This window comes from Zosterops lateralis (genome assembly GCF_965231275.1).
Source record: "Zosterops lateralis genome assembly, chromosome: 8".
NCBI lineage: Eukaryota > Metazoa > Chordata > Aves > Passeriformes > Zosteropidae > Zosterops > Zosterops lateralis.
This window is the reverse complement of record NC_139768.1, coordinates 29,981,347-30,006,584: the sequence shown is the minus strand read 5'-3', so window position 1 is coordinate 30,006,584 and position 25,238 is coordinate 29,981,347. Positions and strand designations below refer to the sequence as shown.

Sequence of the window (25,238 nt, the reverse complement as noted above, 5' to 3'; positions counted from 1 at the left end):
ATTACAGTACAGAATTTCATCTCAGCCAGGCAGCACCTTCATCAAGCCTGCACAAAAAGCCCCTCCAAAATACTCTTGTGAAACAGCCTTATGACCCTCCAGTCACCAGGATTTCTGAATACCTGCAAGAAATGCAGCTGAGTATCTAAGGATACTCAAGATATGGATGTAGGCAAGAATAGAGAGAAATCATTTGTACTGTGTTGCACCATCAGGTGCAAGGGAAAACCAAAATCCCACTTCTGGAAAAGAAATTTTCTCCTAGGATTAATTTCTAGCTTTTCAGACAGGAATTCATTTTGTTTAGAAGGATAGCAAAAATGTCAACTGTATCTAAAATAGGTTCTATTTTCACTACCATGTGAGAAAGCAGAAAAATGAGCCAGGAGCTTTGCATCCCAAAGAGAGTCTGCAGTTATAATAGCAATTGTATTTTTCACCCCTTAAAAACCATTATCTATGAATGAGCTCTGTTGTGCAGTCTTGGAAACTAAACAAAATCTTTAGAGACCAAGATATTTACTCTAAAACAACCACCAGACTTAGAACAGTTGTCTCAATAGTTTGCTATGCCTAAGATTTTCTTTTAAAATTTGTGTAAAACAGCTCTCAAGCCATGTTTCTTGCTTAAAGTGGGATTTTATATACTTTCCAAAATTAGAAAAATATTGCCACACATGCAGACTACCACAATATTTTCAAGACACAGTAGTTTGTGTTCCCCCTCCCTGTACCCTTTTGCATGTGCTGGAAACCATTCTGCAAAGTGCACCAAGTACTTCAATGGCATGTGTTCTATAGGTGAATTGTTAACCATCATATCACAAGAAAATAGGTTAAACATTAAAATAGGTTTTGTAACACATGCTCCTCAAAAATCTGCTTTTTGGCTTTGATAAGCAGACAATCCACAAGGTAGAAAGACCAGGAAGAGACTCCTGGAAGCAGAATCCATACACTGTTGAGTTGATACACTTAACTTGACGAGTTTATTATAAACTAACAACTAAAGTTCCCTCATTATCTGCATTCTTGCCAGACTAGAGCACTAACTGCACCACTCTGTCACTGTGACTGGGGCAGGCCTGAAAACCAGAGCCATGTTTCCACATTCTCCATGACCTTCCCTCTGATCTACAACAAGAAGTAGAGATACCATCACCTGCAGATCATACTAACATATGGATGTCGGTCATGGGCTTGTTGTAGGCTGCCTGGGATTTTTCAGCACAGATAGGGAACAGGACTCTTTTAATATATGAGAAAGCAAATATATGAAAAAGCAAACAGAACTATGTTGAAAATAAAATCCTGAAACATCTGACACAAACATTTCCCTCTGGCTGTGGATGCAAAGCAGCTGCCATTCTGAAATGAGCAAGTCACTGTGAAGAAGGATAGCCCCTTTAGCTGCAGAATCCCACCAATGGCTTGGGGACCCCCAGCATTCTGCAGGTACAGGCACCAAGCCATAGCCAGGAGCAGGAGGCTCTACCAGGTGACAAATCCCACCAGCTTCTGTCTCTCTCTACCCGCCTACGGAATTAAGGCACAACCCAAAGCCATCACTTCACTCACTACACACGATTTATCTGGGGGAAGCACTACTGCACAGAGCACTCAACAAAAGGGCAGTCACAATGCACAGAAGCCTAATGTCTACACAGTGTGAGAGGCCTTTCTTTGCAAGGCAGTAACAGTCACAGGGAACAAAGGGGAAAAGGAAGGCTATTCAGGAGAAATTTTACAGTGTACTTTTATTAAAAAAAATAAAAGTTAAAAATACTTTGGATACCTTCAAGTCCTTTGTCTGTTTGTATGTGGGAATAGAAGGGAAAATCGAGTTACAAAAATGAGAGCTGTGAGTACCAGAGCAGCTTTGGTCTTCAGTTAAACATAAAAGTTTCCAAGATGTCAACCATGGTTGTACCTCTTCAGAACAGTCTTGGTCTTGCCCACGAGATGCAAAGGAGCTAGCTTTACTAACCCATTGGAGTGGCACCAAAAATACAGATGATCACCTGTGCTGTTTGATTTAACTGCAGTAAGACTGATGTGCCAAAGGTGAAAATCTCCCTGAAGTGAGGATATTCTTTTGCCTGATCCCACCTCATGCTCTGATGTATCAACACAGAACACGTACACCTTAAAGGATCCAATGCACCTCCAGCTACATTTTATTGCACCATCTGCAGCTGGGGCAAGGGACAAAAATTACTTTTCTGTGGAGATTATCAGCAGCAAGACATGCCATGGAAACAGGCTGTAGATAAGACAAACTCACAGCACCCTTAGTGCTGTAATTCCAGTCACTGATGATCGAAAAGGTTCTGAAGTTCAGCCCTTGACAGGGGCAAAGTAGAAGAATGACTTTTTTTTTTTTTTTTTTTGAGATTATCTGCAGCAAGGCACACCACAGATGCAGGCTGTAGATAAGACAAACTCACGGGGCCATTAGTGCTGTAATCTCGCTCACTGACGGCTGACAGGGCTCTGTAATCCAGCCCTTGGCCTATTCAGCAGGGGCAGTTCCCACCGCCAGGGCTCACAGGCAATACACCAGCAGGTTCTCATTACATCTACTCTCAGAGGGCACACTGCAAGCTGAATGGATGTGTACCTTCCACCTGCCGGAGAGGCAGGAATTACCCAAAATTCGACGTCCCTCAAAGGCAAGAAATGCCATTTGGTAACATGAACTTGGCCACCTGCTTTGGCACTGACCACTGCCTATGCTAAAAGGCCCCTTCATCAGAAGGGCCAACACCTTACTCCTCAACACAGAAATAAAACAGCAATTAGAGCTGGTGGAGGTATACTATAAAATGCTCTATCCTCACGCATCTGTATTATTAGATCACTTCCTAGCCATTGGTTCAGGTTTATCATCAAATAAACAAGCAAATAACAATACGCTGAAGTTTCTGGTGGCCACAGGTTCAGCTGGTCCCGTTAGATGAACCGTGTTTTTGACATATGTTCTGAGAGAACCACCGTGCTGTTACCTGAATTCCCACGTTTAAAATCCTGATAAAACGCATCTGAACGGCAGAAGTCCTTTGGTTCAAGGGTGCCTGATAACTACCACGTCCTGCCTTATGCCCTTTAGAAAAAGCACCATAAGAATTAAGCCGGGCAGTGGTTACCCCGCTCCACGCACGGCCTGCGGGCGGAGGGGAGCTGGCCCGGCCCCTGCTCCGGCCTTCCCGGGGAGGCTCCGCTCCCCGGGCACTGCCCCGGGCCCGGCCCGACCTCCCGCGCTGCGGCAGCTCCGGCGGCAGGTGCGGGCCCGGCCCGGCGCCCGGAGCTCGGGAACGGCGGCGGCGAGCCCCGCGCTCCCCCTCCGCCGGCCACGGAGCTGCCCCTTCGCCGCCGGGGCGGGAGGGGAACCGGAGCCAAACCCGCCCGGTCACAGCCGGGCTGGGAGAATTCAGATACACGGAAGGGAGGGTGGGGTGGGAAGAACCCCCTCACGGGTGCCCCGGCCAGGCCCGCCGCCCCCTCCCCGCGCCCGCCGCCGCTCACCGCCTTTATCCTTGCCGTACATGTGCCCGGCCACCTGGTGCGACAGCGGCACGCACCCGTTCAGCGCCCGCCGCCGGCCGCCCCCCGCCGCCGCGGGGCCCGGGGAGGCGCCGAGCACCGGCTGGGCCGCGGCCTCGGCCTCCTCCGTCTCGCCGCGCCCGCCGCCTGCGCAGCACCCGCGCCCGCCCTCGGGGCGCCCCGCCGGCCGCGGGGGCTCCGTGGCCATGTCCCGGCGGTGCGAGGCTGGGGGGCTGCCGGCGGCGGGCGGGGGGCTGCCCGCGCTCTGGCGGCTGCGGCCGGGCCTCAGCGGGCCCCGCGAACCAGGGCGCGGGCGGAGAGCGCCCGGGACTCCATCACCCCGCACCGCGCCGCCCGTCCGCCCACCCCGCCGTGGGGCAGCCGCCGCCGCCCCGCCCCGCGCCTGGCTCCGCCCCCGCCGCCCGGCACGGCCCGGCCCGGCCCGGCCCGCGGATCGCCGCCGTGTGACGGTGACGGTGACGGTGTGTGACGGGGCCCGGGACGGCCGCGGGGGGCGCGGCGCCAGGAGAAGGCCCAGGCAGGCGGCGCCGGTGCAGCGGGCGGCGGGGAAGGCGGCGGGGAAGGCGGCGGGGAAGGCGGCGGGGAAGGCGGCGGGGAAGGCGGCGGGGAAGGCGCAACCGCCGAACCCCGCGGGCAGCCCCGGCCCGGCCCGCAGCCCCGGCTCCCCTGCAGGGCCCGCAGCCTCGGCTCCCCTGCAGGGCCCGCAGACCCGCGCGGTGCCGGGAAGGGGCGGTTCCCCTCCGCTCGTTCTCGGTAGACTGAAATGCCCCCGGATCCTCTTGGTTTTTAAATCAATGTACCGTCATGCCGAGGTTTGTTCAGTTTCTCTGCAGCAGCACATGGGAGCGACTGCAGGCGAGATCCAACCGAGGTATGCGAACAGTATAAACATTTACAGTTGACAGGGAGCCCTTAAAGCAGCCTGAACCAGAACCTTTCCACACTCTGTACATGCTGGGCTCGCATTAGAGATGAGTGAGTGCACCTGGCCCAACACCAGATTAAAGTGGATAACAGATTAATCACTAAATTGAATGTTTCCTCCCCGTGGACAGAGGGAGGTATACATGGCCCTGCATTCACTCCCAGGACCCCAAAGCTTGGCAAAGAGGCTTCATTAACACTTCACAAGGGTTCATACCAGCTCCATTTAGCAGCCTGTAATTACTGCCTTTACCTTTTGCTGCTTCCTTCCCTTATAAAATTAGCAGATCTCTGCGAGTGTTAAATCTGAACTTTCACTGTGATACCTGCCAGTATCAAGTTCTGTTTAGCCTTAGGAGGACACAGAAACAGGAAAAAAAAGGCGAGAGACAGGAAAATTAATTTTAGCAGATATAGATTGTTTTCCTAGGTTTTATAAAATGGCCTGATGCGTATTTGCAAATTGGCACTGACATCAGAGAAATCTCAATATGATGAACTTGGCTATTTACCACCTCTTCCCCATCCCATAGCTGGGAGATGTGGAGATGTGGCAGGTGGTTGGGAGAAGTGATGGCAATTTAAGGGATATACTGGGGAAATTAAACTACCAAAGAAGCAGGAAGGCCACAGGGAAAATTAAGACTTGAAGAGAGAGAGAAAGGAGCAAAATATAAATTTATTGAAACTGACTTTCTTAGTTCACTGTTCATGGAACAGTTTGTTTTACACTCTTACTTGGATAAGGTGGTGCAGACAGGTTACAACTCAGCAAGATCCTTTCTGAAGTAACAAGTTTGGGCAGAAGACATTTCTCCCTCCCGAATATCCCCTTCTCATCAGTCATTGCTGTCCAGCCCTAAAGATTAGGAGCTAGATGGGTGCAAAAGGAAGCTCTTATTTCAGATACCCAATGATGAATTTTCCCAGGGGGCTGCTAGCACAGGAGAGAAATACCACAGATTGACCAACTCTTGCACAAGAATTAGTGAGGTGTACAATGAAAAAATCACAAGTGTGTGTGTCTGGCAGAGAGAAGGCTCCCAGTCTTGACAGCAGTAGCTGCTGCAATGTTTGGATGCCAACCTGAGCCTTGCAGAAAGATACTTTCCTCTGCAAAGATGTGAGGCACTTCAGCTATCTAGGTCTAAACACAGAGAGAAAAACAGAGATGGCATTTCAGACTTGTCTAAGTGCCCATCACTGCCCAACACTGCAATGTGCCTGAACTCAAAATTTTAATGGAAAAAACAATGGAATTAAAAGGCAAAAAAACACTGTAATTTAAAGATTATTCAAGCACCTAGTCCTCAACAGAGAGTTGCTACATATTCTTGCAGCAAACAGAAGCGTGCCTGGAGGGCATTAAAAGAAATACAAAAGCATGAGTAATGGGAATAAGCAAACACTGCCTCTTTCCTTTTCCCTGACATTTGCTTTAGTCAGATTTGTGCATACAGAAATCAAGTGACGTGAGACTATCCTCCACTCACTCATTCCGCCCTCACACTTCAGCACATGGAGTTCACTCATCTATCTGGGAACTTCTCCTAAAATGAAACAAGTGAAACAGAGAAAATAGCAGAAATGGCAAATAATTCCTTTCTCCACAGTGTGATACTGTGAGAGGTTGCACTGAAAACTGAACCTACCAGCGAGATTCCTGAGGAAACTTCTCTCCAGGCTCTGTGACTCCACTCCAGGAGAAAGAAGACACTGTGAACAACTCCTAAAGGAGGGGCATTTGTTTGAGAATCTCCTCCAATTCCCAAAATGCATTTGGAACAATTATACTTAATTCTGGATTATTCTTTCTCACTGTTGCTGAAAATCAGTCTTGGCTCATTCAGTCTGATGACAGTGTACAGACTGACATTGCCTAGAAAACACCAGGACTGCATTTGTGCTGCGAGAGGATGTGTCATGGGCAGACTGCACAGCTGCCCCCAGCTGAGCGAGGATTACAAAAGACTCACTTTCTGCTGAAATAAAGGCTTTTGCAAACACAAGCTAGTTAATAACTAACCACAAGATGCACAGTACTTTAGTACAGGAAATAAGCTCCTATGTAAGTGGAAGTGCAGGAGGACATTAGGTAAACAGAGTAGTGGGGCTGGGTCTTCATCAAAATGTTGGTACTCTTAAGTATGCTGACAACAAACTCTGCTGGATTTTTCACTGTGCCTTCACATGGTTCAAAGCCACCTCTTCCATACCTCTTTTGCCAGAGCAGTGCTTTCTGCACAAGGTCTGTGTGAGAGACATGGGTCCTGCTGCCCACAGAGCCACTTCCTGCCTCAGGCTGCTGCATGTGTGTAGCTCCTGCCAGCCCAACAGATTGCAACAGAGCTGGCCAGGACTGTACATGTGGGCCTGAGAACAAATGTCCATCACCCAAACCAGTGTTTTGCTGGACAGGTGGAAGCACCTGCAGTGGGGCTCCTGTGGGCAGGGAGGCCTGTCCCACTCACAACGCAAGGCAGACACCATCACAGCAGCGTGGAAGTTGCAGCTGCATTGCAGCTCTTTTTTCTTGCCATTTCAAAGCAGAAGTGTTGCTGTATTGTGACCTCTTAAAATCACTCAGGGTGTTTAATCCTTTGTTAAAGTCACAGAAGTTCTGTCCTGTTTTGGTCTTGTTAAGTGAAGGAAAATCTAAACTTGCCCTTACCTGCTTCAATTGTAAAATCCAGGGGTAAAAGTTGTGCTTTATTTCCCAGCTATAGCCTTGTCACTTAGGCATCATGTCCCACATTGATTAATATTTTACCAGGCAAATAGATGCAAACTCTTTGACACTACTCTCCTCCCTGGCAACTGGTCCATTTGGGTTTTCTAGAAGAAAAACAAAGGCATGTTGTCAAAAGCCAACCTACACTCTCTGTGATAACGTGGTACATTTAAAAAATTACTGCAAGGTTAACTCATGGCAGTTGTGTATCTTCTGGATCACCTTTTCTACAATCAGAACTGTAGCTGTAAATTTGGGGAGGTCTGTTCTGTATTAGAAAGATACAAGGACTGTAAAAGTGAAAAGTTCATTTCAACAGTTCTTCTGAATCCTTGGATTTTATTTTCTTCTTAGTGATCAATAAACTAAGCCAAGTATTTGAAGGAAAAATTCATTTTTGAACTGAGAGTAGGTTAAGGGCTGGGAGGCAAATGAAAGGGCTTTGATGGTGGAGAGGAGGCAGCAGTGTTTGCTGAGACTGGTTTTATTAAACATCTTCATTCACAACGTGCAGAAAGTAGAGTGCACAAGATCTCAAGGTGTATGGTTATTCCTGACCTCCTTAGGGCAGCCAAATGCCATGCCAATGACAACATCCTGCAGGATCTCACAAAACTGAACAAAAGGCACACTGTTGGCATAGGAGTTTCAGTATAGATTAAGGTAGGGTAATGCACGTAGAGGAAAATAATCCAAAGCTCTTTGCTGATGATGGATCTGGCTGTCATGGCCCAGGAAAGAAGCCTGAAGTCACTGTTAACAGCTGCCTGAGATCATCAGCCCAGTGTGCATCTGCAGCAAAATTTTTGGGAAGCAGCAGGAAGAGTGCTGAGGGAAAGACAAAAGGTGTCATTTTGTTGCTCTGTCTACCCTCAGCCTGACATATACTGAGTCCCAACTTCCATGCCTGCTCTCACAGACAATAGGAACATACCATTAACTATCAGTATGAAAGATTAATCCATGATCTGTGGAGAGTCTAAATAGCTGAAATAGGCTTTAGCTGCCTCCAGTCCTAGAAAACAGTGGTGACAGATGTGTGTGCTTTGACATCCTTGGGAAAGGAGCTGAGTTTCTATCTGAAACAGAAACATTAGATCAAAGTCTTTGGCACCATCTCCTGATCTCACGGCTTACACACAGATACAGATCCTCCCTTTGTCCTTCTGAACAGGGATTTTTTTCCAAGTACAGTGTTGTATCATTATGAGGGGTTGCTCAGGGTTTACAAATGCATTATGGCATTTGGATTTTACCAGTTACATCCTAATGCTTTAGGATAAACCCAGAACTTGATTTAAGGTGATTAGCATGCCAAGAAGTTTATTTTAAATGCCTGTTTGTCTTTCCCTAGAGGTGACTTAGATTGCCTCCACTTGCAGTAAAATTAAACACTTACTTATTGATTAAACCCACTGGCATTAAAAAAGCCTGTTCTATTAAATGGTATTCTACCACCAAAATTGATTTGCAAAACAACAGTCACAACCCTTAAAAAGTAATTCAACCCACAGAGCTGTTAGAGCCAAGAATGAGACTGAAATAACACACTGTTTGAAAAGAGCATCAAATTTAATAATTACTGCAGTGGAGGGCTGTGCTGGCTGTTGTTTTGGTACCCAAATCTTGAGCAAGAGCCCTGGCAGTGAAGAGACAGTACATCTTGAACATGTCTTACCCATGTATGGTGATATTTTCCAGCTGTAAAAAAGTATTTGAGAAAAGTTATGCAGTGTGACCTTATCATTCATTTTGCTGTCTGTTGCCAGCTAACTTGACTGAACAGAACAAACATTGCAGTTACAGAGCAGACCCTTGGAGTACAGATTTTTGAATGCTTTATACATTAAAGATGTCATTTCTGGGATGCTGAGGAAGCTTTTTTGCATAGGCTGCCCCTGGAAAGGGAAGACAGTTTTTTTGGTGTAAGTCTGCCTCACATAAACAACAGCAAAAGAAAACCACAGTCTGCATGACAAAAAAGGATGTAGAGTAGAGTGGATTAAGGGCAGTGCAATGTCAAATAACAGAGAGGGATAGAGCTGGGAAAAAAATAAAAAGAGACATGATTTATCTGTGCTTATATGAGACCTTTGCAGCTTCTATATATTGAAGGAAACAGAAGTTGCTTGAAAAGGCAGGTAAATCCCTTCCTACCACTGCAAACTCGTGGACTGCATCCTGCTTTGCTAGTCCTGTAAACCTACTGTGATTTTACTGACTTCTGGGGGCATACCAGTTAATACTCCTTCTATTTATTACAACTGCACATCTAATTAAACAGCTTACAAAGTGGGATGTGGAGGAACAGGAGACTGCTAAAGGGATCCACCACACTAGTGTGTGTTGCTTTCTGTGTCCAGAAATGCTTTCTGTCCAGCATTGCAGGATTTCACAAACAGTTGAGGAAGCAAAACTCCAGTAGGAGATGTGTGCTCAAACAGATAACCCCTTCAACTCTGAGAAGCACAGGTTTTGCTAACAGAACTGCCACTTGATACTTTTTATGCTTGGCTCTATTAGGGTATATAATGAAATGCAACATACATACCATTGTGTAATTTGATTTACCCCTTTTTGCTACCATGTAGTACTGTTACATGATGGTAAATCTTCCCTGGCTTATGCTGTCCTCCCATCCACCACATCTGTTTTTCTCCCTTCTCCTCTTCTTATTTCTCTTCTCAAATTTGTTTTATGAAGAGGTAACATTTTTATGTTATTTAGTTTTTACTCAGCTGCTCTCTGCATTAGCCTCAGCATTAGGCAGCTTGGAAATCATCCTGCCAAGAAATGCACTACACACTCAGCAGCTATAGAAAACTCACATCAGAAAGCTTCAAGCAGCAGGCCCAGGTACCTATTCTAAATTAATCATGGCTCTAGGAAAATAATTACGACAGTGCAAAACAATTAAGGCACTCATCAGTGCAGGAAAACCATGGCAGAAGAAGCCTGGATACAGAGAGCAATTGGGGATATCCAACACTGCTGGAGTGAACATGTGTCAGAGCAGATCTGTGGGAAATGTTCTGCCTGGGCTGAAATAGTGATGGTGAACACCAATGAACTCAGCTGCCTGAGTTGTTGGGCATCCTCTCTCTGCCCACAGGCAAGGGGGAGATTGTCCTTGTCCACCTAATCCAGTCAAGGCTGTGTGGGTTTTTTCAGCCTTGAAGCTTCAGGAGTTGAAACAAAAGCCAAATTTAGAATGAGATTTCCAAATCCAGGGTGGCTAAGGAGAAGCCAGCTGCCAAGGTTCCTTTGCAAAACCAATGTTTAGTTTCATGCTTACATTCTCATCCTTCCTGCCTTTGTAAAATGTTCTTCCGTTTCTTGGGAGTGAGCAACTGTGATACAATGGTGACTCATGTTTCCATTTGTTTAGCTGCATTATGCTGAGAGGAAAATTCAAGTCTAACTGCTGCACAAATGCACAAGGTCAGTTTTAAAGACCCCAGCAGCACCAGAACAAGGCCCCAACAGCAACAATGTGGTAATTGTAGGAGGCTGGCTGTTGGAGCTGGCAATATAACTTCTGTACTCAAAGTGCATGAGGCTCTGGGTATGAACATATGCCACTAACATATTTATGCAGCACTTCCAGCTGCCTGGGCTCTGGAATAGCCAGCACTGCTGCTGAAACCCCTGTTAAATACCTGACATTCCCACTATTTTGATGAGTCACAGTTACTCAAGAATCAGTACTTTAATTTCTTGACCTTCCCAACAAACACTTGCATGCTGAAAATAACAATGAGGAGCAGAAATGATTTTACTCTGCAGCAGGGATTTTTCTCTGCTTTGATTTTTGAAGGACTTCTATTAGAAGTTTCAATCTGAAGTCAAAATTGCACATTTGCATCATTTCTTTATGGTTAAAACTGGTAAAAATGTAACCAATGCACTTCATAGTCTAGAGATTATTTGAGAAAACAACTAAAGAAAGAGACTTGAGAAAACACTGGAACAGTCAAGCCCTCTGCCCATTAGAAGGCGGTGACCTCTTATGGTACTAAGAGAAAAAATGAAGTGTTCTCTGTGATGCTCATTGAGACTATCTGATTAAGTTTGTTTCCTCAAACCCAAGACTCTCTTCTCATCATCACATTTGAACAGCTTGCATAAATAAGGTACAGTACAGGAATTGTACGTGCCTCTAATGAGAATCTGACCACTCAAATCAACATTCAGAAATGCAACACTTTTCCAAAACAAAAGTCACCAGGATGCAAATCAACACAGACTCTAAAAAAATAAAAACTTCCCATGGGGCCCACTTCGCTGATGCCCAAACTCCCAAAAATATTTTATTGGCAAACTCCACAAAATAGTTTTATGACTTAGGAGACTCATCTGAAACCTCAGGACTTCATTTCTCAGACCATTAGCACTGAATTTCTATTCCTTCAGGAGCAGCCAGGCTTTGATGTTGACAGGAAAAGGAGTCTCAGAAGGAAAATCCACTCAGACACAGGTTCATGACTACAGCAGCACTGCTGTACAGCACTACTGAAAGAAAGAGCATACCCATGAGAACACACTTTGCAGCCTTGAGATTAAGATGAGATCAAATGTGTATTTGACAAAAATACAGAAATATCCATCCAGTGTCATATTCTAATAATACAGAAGTTACTTTGCTTTGGATAAAATGTATTTGATAATTTAAGGTTAAAACAACTTTCAATATGCATTAGTACTCAGCAATTTAAAAAATATCAAGTGACTTTACACTCAAGACAAACAGAACAGACAAACTAACATACTTGACTGCAACTTCTTTCAAGTAGAGGTCTCTTGGACAGTAGTGCTCTTACTTGGACACTTCACCTTTTTCTACCTGTGCCTCTTTCTTTATGTTTTGTGCCTTCTGCCCAAATCTAGACCAGTTGGCCAAGACCTCAGCCTATGCCAAACATCTTCAGTTTAAGCCAATTGTACCAACCACCCTTAGAAAAATAGAACCTCCCCTGCCCTGATCATCTGAAGAATCCTTAAGGGTCCAGGCAAAAATGTCAGTTTCTTAACAAGGCCTTTCATCTAGCCCTGAGGTAGTTTCTGTCCCAGGATATTCAGAGCTCAATCTTATGCAGGCCACAGTTACACTAATGGACTGGGTTTAGTAGAAAATTGCCCCCTGTTGCCCCACTGTTTGGGTTTTGCTTTGTCCTTACATGCATGTTAATAAATCAAAGCTATTTAAGGAAACCAACATGACAGCCATTAATGCAACCATGCCAAACAAGAAGACAAGTGCCATGGGTAAGGAGGGTAAGAGCTCTCTGTCTCATCCTTCCCTCCCTTCTTGTTTTTATCTGTTTTTGAAGCCTTTCTTCATCCGTGCCGGGGGTTTTTGGTAAAATCAGCTGAACCACATTAGCAGCCCAGGGAGGCAGGAGTTAAGACACATAGAGCCTAAGGCCACATAGTAAGAAAGGTATGCCTCCTCCCTTCTCATGGGGAAAAGCTTTCCAGAACCAGCAGTGCAATGGTGAAGCAGATGATGATGGGTGGGGGTTTAGTTTTTATTTTAGTTTCTGTAATTAATCAGCATAGCCACTCCACAGAAGCATCCTGTGGTCTGGGGAAGTTGGCTTCACTCAAAGACTGCAAGTGAAACTAAGGCTTTCTTCAACAGCAAGAACAACCCTGCTATTCCCTGCCCATCGCTCTTGGACTTTGTGTCATTCCACTCCTCTATTAAGGAATCTCTCAGAGACCATTTCCCTAATCCTACTCTAAATACAGGTCTGCAGTTGGGGTACTATTTCTTGATACCAAATAGAAGTAAAGTCAAGTTTCAATGCTGCTGTAAAATCAAAGGTAAAGTTGCCCTCTAGCCCCATCTTACTTTCAGCCTTTCCTGTTGTCTGTTCATAGCAGTTTTGAATTTGTTCTTTTACAGAAGCCATACAGCACAGTAGTGTAACAGGACAAATGTGACACCTGCAGAAAATGCAGCATAATCAGGATTAAGATGGCACTGTGATTTCTTCCCTGCCACTGCCTTTTACATGGACATCTATTCAGCTCTGTGACTTTAGAATATCTCCAGGATTTTCATATCTACCTTTTAATACATGTATTTGAAAATAACTTAATACCTATTTCCTGATGAAGTACATTCTGTGCCTCATTTTAGTTTCACACTCAGTGAGAGGGTACACACACTTTACTGGACAAAAAAATTAAAACATGACTACTTAGTAAATTATGCATTTGTAGTGATTGAAAGACAACAAGTACCAGAGAAAATATACATGCTGAAGCCTGATGTATCTACTACACTGGGAAGTCTTCAGTGATATGACAAACAATTTGTGGGATTTTTCCCCCAATTACAAGAGAACAGAGGATTTGTCAGACATTGATTCTGTAGCTTCTACTGTCCACTCTAGGCCTCCTTCCTCTTGATGATCAGAGGCCCAACGTTGTCGCCAGTTTCCTCGTTGTGCTTTGTGTGAGCGCCATCACACAGTGGGAACTGAAAAAAGAAAGAACAAACACATCTAAAGTACATCCAGAGTCAGAACTAAGAACCTAGGCTGCAAGTTTATTAGGCATCTTCTCATTAAATCCACTGAAACCACAGAGTACAACTTTTATGCCAGCATCTCAGGTCTCCCTGTGTTTTGGCTAAACACTAGCTTGATCCTTATTAGCATAGAGCAGACAAGAGGCTTGTTCTAAAAAAAGCAACCACCAAACTCCGCTCCCCTTGGTGTTCCTGCCTCAGGTGAGCAGGAGAAAACTCCAGCCTGAGCAGACCTTCAGCTGTAACTTACCTGGAGTATCTTACTGTCACCCTTGCCCCACTCTTCCTCAGTGCTGCCCTTAAGAGCCACATCAGCTGCAAGTAATTTGAAGAAATATTTGTTCCATTAAAAAACCTCAAACAAACCCCACCCTAGGACAGGCTGGTCAGAGCAAGAATTACAAGGACTCCTTTAGCCAGCTCTGACTGCACAGGTCACAGAGAAGTGTGAACTGCTGTTCCTGGGAAGCTCTTATCACATGGAAGAGCTGAAAGACATTCTGTGAGGCAGTTAAGAGTGAGGATCCCATCACTTCTCAAGGATGCAATTTCAGGGCTACCCCACCTCTGCAGAGGAAACTCCGGAGATGATCACAGAAATCACACACCAGTATTTTGCATTCAGTTACAGTTTTGTTTGCATAGAAGTAATGGGACTCAAAGTTGGGCATGACTCAGCTTTTGCCTTTGCAGCAGTACTATTCTCTTGCAGAATTGTTCTCTGACTGTCACAGTCAGTATTCAACATTCCAGTGATCTCAGTGTTCCTACTTCAGTCACAGCCTTTGAAAAACATCAATACCCTACCACTCATGCTTAGTTAGAATAAAAGACTTCAATGTACTGCACAAAACCAATACAATGAAACAATATACAGAGCTTTAAAAATAATGCCACCTTGTCTGTAGAGTAGTATTGGGAGGGAAGGAGAGAGGTGAGGGTTTCTTCTGGCTTTTCACAGTAATGAAATATCTAAACCTAACCTAAAAATGGCATGTAATATTTCTCAATAAAGAAACCTTGAACTCAGAGAATTCTCATATAACTTGATTAATGGAGAAACTTTCTCATCCCATCAGTCACTTGTGACTCAACGAATAAGCAGTGACAGATACTTGGGACAAAATCTGAGCAAACAGGAATGTGTGTTTCTGGGACCACTTTTCAACAGCAGACGTTGCTGGGCCAGTTGTTTTTCCATGCAACACCACAGTGCACTGGTCTTCACAGATGCAATGGCACAGCTTCCATCAAACATTAACATCAAAAGCTCCAAGGAGGCAACTCAGAATTCAGCTACAGCAACATCATCACTTCAAGTTTCCAAGCAACAAAAATGGTGGGATTGCTAGGTTCAGACAGCATCCAGACATCTTTACAGCTACCAACAGAGACTGCTCTGCCTCCATCCTACTGGTCAGCAGCTCTCAGACAGTGGCTCCCAGGGGCTGGCACATTGGACTTGAGCTTCTCAGGAAAAAACACCAAACCAAACACCAAGACTCTTTCCCAGAGCACCCACTAGGTCACCTTGAAGGCCAGATATGGCATAAGAGGATATTGGGCCTGACACAATGTGTTCATTCTCGATTAAAAACAAGGCAGGCTTGCAGCAATAGTGGCCAAAGCTCAAACCCCAGGGGAATTGTTCAGTGATCTGGACAGCTCAGCTGATTTCCCGTGACACTGAACATGTTTGGATTCTCTATCACTGTTTCTGCTGACAGTCTGCAGTAGTATCCCTCAACCCACAACCTGGGGACTAAAACTTCTCTGGAAGACACACAGGCTGCAGGTCATGGTAAAAGGACAGCAAATTAATTTCCCCCTCCCCCAACTCACACCTAAAAACAAAGAAAAGTCAGGAAAAAAGTGTTCTAACTTTAAAGACAAAACTCTTGCCTCTACACTGCTAAGTTTGAGCACTGGCTTTTTCACTAAACTGGACAACTATGAAGTGTCTGCAGAGCACAACACTGAATAGAAAAAGGTCATTTAAAGAACCACCCATTTATTATTAACAGATAAATTACATGCCAAGACAAACTTAGTTCAAGATACCACGTTGTTTTTTAAAACACATACATTCCAGAAAGATTTTGGCCTGCACAAAAGCCTTTCAAGTTCACTATTTCAGAAAAAAAAAAAACCAAAACCAAACTGCTCTTTTTCAAGAGTTACTCTAAAATACTCTGGTACAGCCCAACAGTTTTGTTATTCCATGTAGAGGAGCAGCACCATGTGGGGTCAGCTGTAAGTGCATGCACACCATCAGTGCCACAGAAACATCCTGTGGTTCCTGAGGCTACTGGTTCTACCAATGGCCTCAGGTGAGCCTGAATCCCACAAGAAGTGCACAGAGTGACACAAAAGGACTTTTCTTCTAGCCTTTATATGCACTATTTAACAAAAACACAGCAGGTACTTAATGTATTTGAAGTAACTGTAACTTCCTGCATTAAGGCACACACATTGCACATTCTGACACCATAAAATTACAAATTGCAACAGTCTGAGAACTGTAAGAGCCAGATAATGCTTGTGACAACTTCCAAAGATTACAGCCATGTAAGAATGATGTATTTTATTGCTGTTGGGCAGTAACAAATACGAAAAGCACACAAACCCTATTAAAGGTTATGCTACCTATGCTGCAAAGTCAGCCCATCAAGGCAAGAGGAAGGCAACAGAACTGGGAACTATAGTCTTTGAGGTGGAACATGTTCACTAAAATACTTATTAACAGCAGTAAAAGGAAACGAATACCTTCCAGAATTCCCACTCACCTCCTAAATGCCTTTACAAGACCTTTCAGATCAGAATTCTAAGAATGAACTCATTATAGCCTCATCTACTTTCTTTCTAACTTGGTATGGCAATATGTTCCTAAACTGACAATACCCCTTAAACATATGCCAAAACGTACTTCTTAAGGATTTTATTTCACACCAAAAAGAGGGAAATATCAAACAACAGCAAACAATTGGTAGGGGCTGCAATGAACCAGTAGAATCAGACATTATCTTTCATTTCTGTTTAGAAGATTGAATAGGAAGCAGAAAGGACAAACACCAGTGTTCAAGTAGGGTTTTTCAGTTCAGACTCCTGACAGAATAAAGAAGACAAGGCCACTTCCACAAGACTATTTCAGCATCAAATTATAATGCTGTTTAATCCTTAGCAGTGTTCCACTGTAAAACTGAATTCAGGTACAAATGTGTAAGTTCCTGAGTGACCTGCAAGGTAATGAAGTCAGATCTGACAACAGCAAGAACCTAAAGTTACAGCATCTGGCAATTGCTGAGTTTGGCCTAAGGAGACCAATGTCTAACACCTGAGAAGTTGAATATTCACCTCCCTGGAGAAGAGAGCTAAATTTCAAGGCAGTTATCTGGCTCTGAAGGTCTGTATTATTTCAGTCTCCACACACTGGCACCTTCTAAAAAGGTGTTTAAATGTGCACCAGTGGTAAATGGATAGGATTAATCATGCAATCTGCTTTCTCTCATTACAGATCCCAGAACTACCATTATAGATGAAGTATAATACATCTCAGCTACATCAGGTGTCACATATCTCTAAGATCAGATTTAAATCTGAGGTACTGTTGCTGATAGGCTAAGTTATCATTAATTTAAGGCAACTGAAGCAACCCAACTTCAAATGCAAGCAAGCTGGACCAGTATCTAGGCCAGACTTTTAATTGCTCAAAAATAGGAGCTTGAAGTGTGGCACTGTGATTGCACTGGCATACACCATGTACTACTACCAAGGTACTTTCTGACTAAGCTTCCAACTTTCTCCAGAAAGAGGTGTTTAAGATCCTCACAGACTGTGTTTCCTGAGTTCCTACTGCCAGCAGGCCAATAGTTTTGGGTAAACCTCAGTATTAGCACAGGTAACACACTAAATGGTGTCTGTCATTCATGATCATGCTCCAGACAGTCGCTCTCTTTGCGAGAGATCTTCTTCAGAGATACAGAAACATTTGGTCTACTATTAGCACTGATCTGCAGGCTTTACTCTGAGCATCAGCAGCAATCTGCATAGTTCTACGGATTAGAATATTGCCACATCTCAGTGCAGAATACTTCAGGTGAAAAGAGGTTAGTTTTCTCTAAATAAAGCAGTCTAAAAATAGTTTTGCTGAAAGGTGCATGCACCATGAACAACACTGGACCCATTCCTTCTTCTCTTACCTTCTTAGACCTCCAACAACGACAGTACACAGCCTTGTCTCCCAGATCTTCCATATCAAAGGCATGGACTACCTTGGGGTTATCCTTCTGGATATGGAGATTCACCATTGCTTTGCAGCTCTTGTCTTTAGAGAGAAGTGTTTTGTAAGCTAGATATCCAACAGCAGCTGCTCCAGCAGCTAAGGAGACTGCACCAATCCATTCAACTAGAATAAAAGAAGAAAAAACAAGAGACTGTCAGGTTTTGACCACAACATTCTATTAAAACCACTAAGCAGTAAATGTTTTCATGCTTGCAGCAACACCCTTTTACTTTCCAACAGATCTTTTTGTTCTGTTGTAATAACTCTACTTTAGAAGAGTATTTTCCTTTGACAGTCCCCTAGTTAATATGCTCTTTTCTAATGATCAGAGTTCTACTTCACCCAAGTCCTTTATACACAAGGGTGGGAATTAACCAGGCAGGGTTTTCATAGTTTTGTTTTTTACTCCTCTATTTAGCAAACTCTGATATTAACATCAGTAGAAGGTTGTTTCAAGGTTCAGCATATTAAACCAGGTGTGAGTACATCCTGTAGCAGCAATAAACCTGTGGTGTTTATTTCAGTTGCAAGAAAGTCATTAAAAAGAACAGTCAGCACCAACAACCCAAAAAAAAGTTTCTCCCCTCAAAGGCATGGGCACTGAGTAAATTTTAATAAAATGCATCTTGTAACAAAAACAAAAACAAACAAACAAAAAACACCAAACCACCACAGTTATTTGGCAACAGGGAAATAATTAAATATACTACCACCAGCAACAAAAGCCATCTTAGATTAAATCCCTATTGTGGTATAGAAGAAGGAACAAGGATCCAAAAAGATGATATTTAAGAATCATAGCACATGTTTACGTTAACTAGATTAAGTCCTGAATCTCTGCAAAATTCTCCTGCCACCACTCCTCATCCTCACTTTTCCTCCCTTTATTTACCGATAAAATTTTTGCAGTTTCTTAGTACGTCCATTCCTACAAGAAGTTTTCCTACTTTTCTGTGGCTCTACTGTTTTCTCTCTGCTTCATGAAAATATGCTGGTCTTTGGCTCAAAGGTTCAGGCTGCAGCACCAGGTCTGGTTGTTTCCTCTCAGAGTAACAAGTGGCTGCTCTCTCTTTGTTTTTTATTCACCACTTCTACATACACTGCAAGTTCTGTTTACAGAAAAATAAACAAGAATTTAAGTTTCAGCAGATTTATGGAACTTAATAAAATTAGAACAGTCTCCAGTTGGGAATTTCTGTGTTTTAATTGTATTTCTAAGATGCCAAGCCAGACGGCATCAGTGGAGCAAGAGACATTGCTATGTCCAAGTCTAGGACAAAACAAAAACCTTTGTTAGCTCTTGCTACTTTCCGTGACCAACTGACTTGCTGTATTTCCACTGTGAGCTTGGACTGAAAGTCCCACAGACTCTTCCTAAAATCTGCATCAAGCCCTTTCCTCAGCTAAAGCACTGTTTTAGCTTAGGCACCACAGTGACCCACAGGTGTAGCAGTATGTGGAATTAGCCAGCTATCTGTACAGTGCCTGCAGCCCTGTAAGATCGGGGAAGGCAGGGATTCCTTTAGAGTCTAACGAAAGGAGTAAAAGATGCAGAAATCCTTCAGAGTTAATTTTCTTAGTAAATGACACAAGAGACCAACAAACACTGAGACCTCCCCTGCTAATGAGTGACAAACCCTGTAACACAAAAGTGATATTAAAATACAAAAAAACCATCTTTAACATGGAAGAATTTAGGGCAGGCATGTTTCCCTGCTCCCCAACTCCTTTAATAAAATCCCCAGAGACCATGTTGTGAATGCTGTGTTTTATATCCATCCAGTGAGTTCTCACCCTTTATTCCACAGAGTAATGCATTAATTTTAGTAAAGAAGTGAGGAAATTTTAAAAAGGATTCTACAAAAATCTACTTTAATTTAGCACAGCACACCAAACTAATCAAAAACATAACTAGTTTAAATCCAAACCAGCAGCTCTCCCAAGAAAAGCCACTGCAGCACTGCTGCGCTGTCTCACTGGAGCAGGGCTGTGGCAGAGAGGAGGTGCTCAGCAAGCTCAGGGACCTGCTGTGTCTGACAAATCTGAAGTGACCCCTGATGAAATGTCAAGTGCAGCTACAACAGCCAAAGCAAAACTGAGGGACTGCTCATGGCCTGGCTTTTGGGGAAGCAGCAGCTGCAGGGATTGCCCAAGCTGCTACAATGCACTGCCATAGGTCCAAATGTTCACCTACGCTTTAAATAAGTGATAAGGGGATGGGGAACCATAGCCATTCCCTTATGGAATCTTAGGGGAGTGAGTGACTTTAATGAAGACCACAGGTGGTTCCTGTAACTGAAGCACCCTTTGAGGTACTGCATCTTAAGGAAGCTGATCTTTACCTGTACTTACCCAAAAGTCCAAGACAACTTAGCAAACGAGAAGAGGAAAGACAATTGGTAATATTTCTGTGACTCATTACAAGCAAGAGAAATCTGTACTAAAAATGAGCAGCACATTCAGAAGAGCTGTTCTGCACATCTGCAGCCAACCCAGACCCCTGTGACATCCCCTGGGCCATCTCCCATAACTGTGCACATCAGATCCAGCTCAGCAGGCAGAGATCATGAATTAAATCATCATCTCATCTTGCAGTGACCTCTACCTCTTCTCCCAAGGGCCAGAGTCATCCTTTACACACACAGGCAAGTTGTATACATATCAACAGCCTCAGGTATTTTTTCTCATAATAGAGGAATTTCTTTTCTACTCTATTACCTTTTCTCACTACTTCCCTGAAGCCACTTCACTTTTCCCCTTTCAGGATGGAAAATTATGCATTAAAACCAAACATTTAAAGCAGTCTTACTCTTTAAATTCCAGAATTGCCTTAATAAATATAATGAAAATTTAGAAGAAATATTTGAACTTATTCAATAGATTGTAAAATCATGCTACAGGGTTTCAGAGGCAGTGAGTTTTGTCTTGTTTCACACAGAGATCTGGAAAAGCTGGAACACCTGTTTAATCTTTCTAACTAAGTTAACCATAAAATGCACCTGGAAAAAAGAACACTTTTATTTTTAAATACTCTGAACTGTTTCAAAAGACCTCTGGTACCAATTCAACAGTTTGCTGCCAAACCTTAAGGTCATGCATGAGGCATCTGTTAACAGAGTGACTCTGATGTGGAGTGTCATGGGGTTTTTATTTCTTCTTAAAATAAAAAGCACTAGGAGCAACTTTTGAGTTATTATTAAAGAACTCCCAATTCTGGTATAATACCAAACCACAGTGTTACAAGACAAGACAAAACAGCCCTGTGTAACATGGCAGAAAAAAATGGTTTTGTGTTGTAAGTACTAAACAATGGGAAAAAAGTTTGGCTAAACCTCCAGAAAAATCAACACACAAAGGAGAGAAGAGACAGCAAGAGAGATGGAAAGAAGGAAACAAATTCAAAGAATGCTTCCTCCCAGGAGAGCAGGCAGTGCACAGAAGTAAACAAATCAGAGACAAGAATGGCAATAAGACACTGATAGGGATTTATTCTCTTCTGTATTCTTTGGATATATCCTAATAGAAGAGATTTAGAGCAAAGTTTCTCCTCTCTTCTTTCGCTAAACATCTAGAACATTGCTCTGGATGTTTCCAGAGGTAGTTTTTGGATCTCCTAGAGAGCTGAGAGACTTTATCCACAGGAAAACACCCATTTGCCATCTGCACGGAGAAGTGCGCTAAGAAACTGAAATGGTCTTGCCTCCACCAAGATCCTTGTTAAGAATCCAGATCAATTTACATTTTAGCAATTATCAACAATATGGAGGAGAGCTACACCAAGTTAGTCCAAGACCATCCTAAGAGGCAACATTCAACTTACCTCTGCTGCTTGGAAAGTATTTATGTTACTCCAAAGTCATAAAGTAATAACTTCAGACATGAAAACCTGTGTTTTATGTCTCCAGAAGTGCCTGTAACTTTCAAGCGTTTTTTTCCCCATTTTGTTGCCAATGAAGAGACTACTATTGTGCAAGAGTTGCTCATGACAGTCCAGCAGTGCCACTGCCCTCGACAAAAGGCAATGCTGGAGAAACACACGATACTCACTGAAGAATCATGCAGGGTAATTGGATGTACAAAAAGCCTAACAGTAAAAGACAAGCAGTCACGCTGACAAAATCACTCCTACCCCTCCACAGCATCCACAAAAAATGAGATCATGACCGGCAGGTTTAATTTAACTGAAGCTGTGTGGTAAAGAGGCCACCTGAGGGAAAAGGATTGTTGGATTTCTCCAATAAGCAGTGAGAGACAAGTCACCGTGATCAGATCTGTGGTCGGTGTGGGGTCACACCCACAAACAACCACACCTCTCAGATAAAAAGCATTACCTGTGCTCCTCACTGCCTTCCAAAGGGCACACATGCAAGAAGCGATTCACTCCCCCACTACTACCATGAATTAAATCTCACAAAAATATGGTAAGTTTCTGGTGTCTAGTTTTCAGTAGTGAATAAGTGATTTTCAAAATTCACCAGCCTGAGACTCATGCCAGCTGTGGGAAGAACTGTAACCTACCAGTCACAAGGCACTGATCAAGTTTAATCTTTTCAGAAATCACCAAAACGTAATGCTGTCTACTCCTAAACAAAGCACCCTCCAGACTGGTCCCACCAGCTGCTCCCATACTTTTCTTAGACAATGAGAATATTTTCAGGTTTTTTTAGGGTTATGTTCTTCTCCCATCTCCACATGTTTTTTTTCTGCTTAATTCCTAGAGTCTAGGAACTGTTCTAGTTCTTGCAACATTATAAGATAGCAAGCTACAGTTGGGAACACAACGTGGATGGAAGCTATTACCAAGTCATCTTTTAATAAGCACAGTCTTCCATCTCAATAGGCCATTTCAGACTACTGTCTTTGCCACCATCTTCTGTACCAGCAGCCTCCACCCTCCCCCACCCCTCGAAAAAACCCAAACCATCTGCCCCCTGAATTAAGGACATAAATCATGAGCAGCTTTGCAGGTGGAAATCAGTCATGCACGCGAAGGTCGTTTTTTAAAGAGAAAATTAGGTAATTCAGCTCTCCATTCTATCCTCCACACGGCCGAACGCTTCCATCCCGCCCGGTTGTGCAACAGCATTGGAAACGCACAAGGTGATCTCCGGCATGGCTCAACTCAGTCATTACACAGCCCAATGTCACCGCTACCTCTACTGAGAGCCAGACAAAACCCCTGAAATGTACAGATTTTCACAGGTTTTTCACTAAACGGGTGGAAACGCAAAAATAAAACAGCAGTGTCTGAAAGGGGTTAGAGATAAAAGCCGGGCCGAAGCACCGGCAGGGCCCGGCGCGGAGCTGGGCGGCCCCGGGCCCTCACACCGCAGCGGGGAGAGCGGCGGGAACGCGGCTGGGCCTGAGGGCTGCCCATTCCCGCCCCGCCGAGGGGTTTATCCATGGCGGCTCCCCCCGGCCGCCCCCAGACCCTCCGCATCCCGCGGGGACGGCGGGGGGAGGAGGCAGCCCGCCATCTTGTCCCGGGGCTCCGGAGGGGCACCGGCCGCCAGGCGGAGCGGCCCCCCCGTGCCGGCCCCGAGCGGCCCCGAGCCCGCCGCGCCGCTCGGCCCATCCCCTCCGCCGGCCCCGGCCCGCCATACCCCGCAGGGCGCCGCTCTGTCCCGGCCCCATGGCTCCCGCTCCGCTCCGCGCACGCGCCCTGCCCGCGATGGCCGCGGCTCCGCCCCTTAAAGGCCTCAGGCAGGGCAGGGGGTGCGGGACACGCGGGCCGGCTCTGGGGAGAGGAGGAGCGGGCCGGCCCTGCCCCTGCCCCTGCCCCTGCCCCTGCCCCTGCCCCAGCCCTGCCCCGCCGCCCGGCACAGCGCTCTCAATTGAGCCTCCGCAGCTGTAAAATGCGTGTTGAGCACCGCTGTGCGTCCTGTGCAGACACGGGCTCGGCACGGCCCCGCCCTTCTCCTCCGCTCGTGGTGCCGGGAGTGCCCCACAGCTGTGCAAAAGGCTTAGGACAAATGGCTGTATGAGCCTTCTCCTGTGTCATTATGGAAAGGGAAGCTGAAAAGTGATATCCGCCGAGTGACCGCCGCTTCGAACCTCATAAGCTTGGGTATTGATGTGAGAATCGCTACTCTTTACCTTAAAAAAGTGTTATCAAAGTTCTACACCTGTTAAGCACTCGCTACTCTGGGATCCCGTTTATGGCTGGACTTGATAGGAAAGATGTGTGCTTATGTCTTTACAAGCAATTCCATGGGCGAGGTACGGGTGTTAATGTCTTTGAAATGCGTCTTAATGTCTCTACCAACTTCAAGCCGCAGGTTTTTTACAGAACCCAGACAGTTTAAATCCTGAAACAGACAAATGGGTCAGCACAAGCCGGAACTTTGGGGGAACTTTATGAACTTTGGGGGAATTTACATATACAAGGGGGGAACGAATACGTGGTAGGCGGCTCGGCAGGGCTGTACCTTCCTAGTGCTTCAGCCGATGGGGAAAGGAGGAGGGCAACATGCAGCCGGGAGTTTGGGATAAAAGGAGGCTGCGCCCTCCCAAACCTTGAGGGAGAAAACCCTGCGGGTGTGTGCCCCAGTGGACTCCCTCCCTTATTGAATTAAGTTGCAGGACTCCTCTGTCTTCTTTGTGGACGCTGTCTTTTCATAGCGTGGCTTTTCTGCTCAATACTTCAACAATCTAGTGCTCGTCATCCATTTAGAACTTGATGCCGGACTTTAACAATCCCGCCAGCGGTTACCCTGAAAGCTGCAGCTGCACAATTGCGCAGACAACAGACCCTCAGTTGCCGATAGAGCAAACAATGGGGCCATCCCACACCCTCACCCATCGACACTGGCTTTTCATGCCGTGATTTTCCTGCACAGACTCGATCTAGAGGTTTCTTTCAACTTTAATGATTCTATGATCTATTCAACAGACTTTTCAGCCACAGGTGTCTACTGCTTTTCTCGCACACCATCACCAACGTGACACACCTTTTCCTTGCATGCAGTTGGGAAGCTCCACACAGTTACCTTCCCCTTCCTCAGCTCTCCGCGTGTCGGCAGAGGGTGACTTTCACGCCCTTTATCCTTAGACACGGACACTCACTCTTTCACGCCCAGCCCCGCAGACCCTGAGGGGCGGGACGGGGCCGGCGCGGCCGGCACTTCCGCATCCGCGGACTACACTTCCCGGCGAGCCCCGCGCGCGGCCGCGGCTGCGCAGACGCGGGGGGACACAAA

At 45.1% G+C, this 25,238-nt stretch overlaps 2 protein-coding genes across 3 annotated transcripts in view; both read right to left on the bottom strand.

The window, feature by feature from the left end:
* Positions 1-3,751, bottom strand: part of IPMK (inositol polyphosphate multikinase) — a gene marked incomplete at its 5' end in the record, with an annotated part of 40,510 nt that extends 36,759 nt beyond the window's left edge. The window contains one exon of the mRNA XM_083866203.1: positions 3,526-3,751. Within this exon, the coding sequence (XP_083722329.1) occupies positions 3,526-3,751 (226 nt within the window). The remainder of the gene's footprint in view (positions 1-3,525) is intronic.
* Positions 3,752-11,778: 8,027 nt separating this feature from the next.
* CISD1 (CDGSH iron sulfur domain 1) lies at positions 11,779-25,120 on the bottom strand. 2 transcript variants are annotated; one of them, XM_083866491.1, is made up of 3 exons: positions 24,990-25,120; positions 17,957-18,162; positions 11,779-13,706 (listed from the first exon to the last, which is right to left on the bottom strand). In XM_083866491.1, the coding sequence occupies exons 1-3, from the start codon at positions 25,000-25,002 to the stop codon at positions 13,617-13,619; spliced, it is 309 nt and encodes a 102-aa protein (XP_083722617.1). In that variant the 5' UTR covers positions 25,003-25,120; the 3' UTR covers positions 11,779-13,616. The 2 variants fall into 2 exon arrangements, with proteins under 2 accessions (XP_083722617.1, XP_083722616.1); XM_083866490.1 differs by lacking the exon at positions 24,990-25,120 and adding an exon at positions 23,643-23,759.
* Between the last annotated feature and the right edge of the window lie 118 nt (positions 25,121-25,238).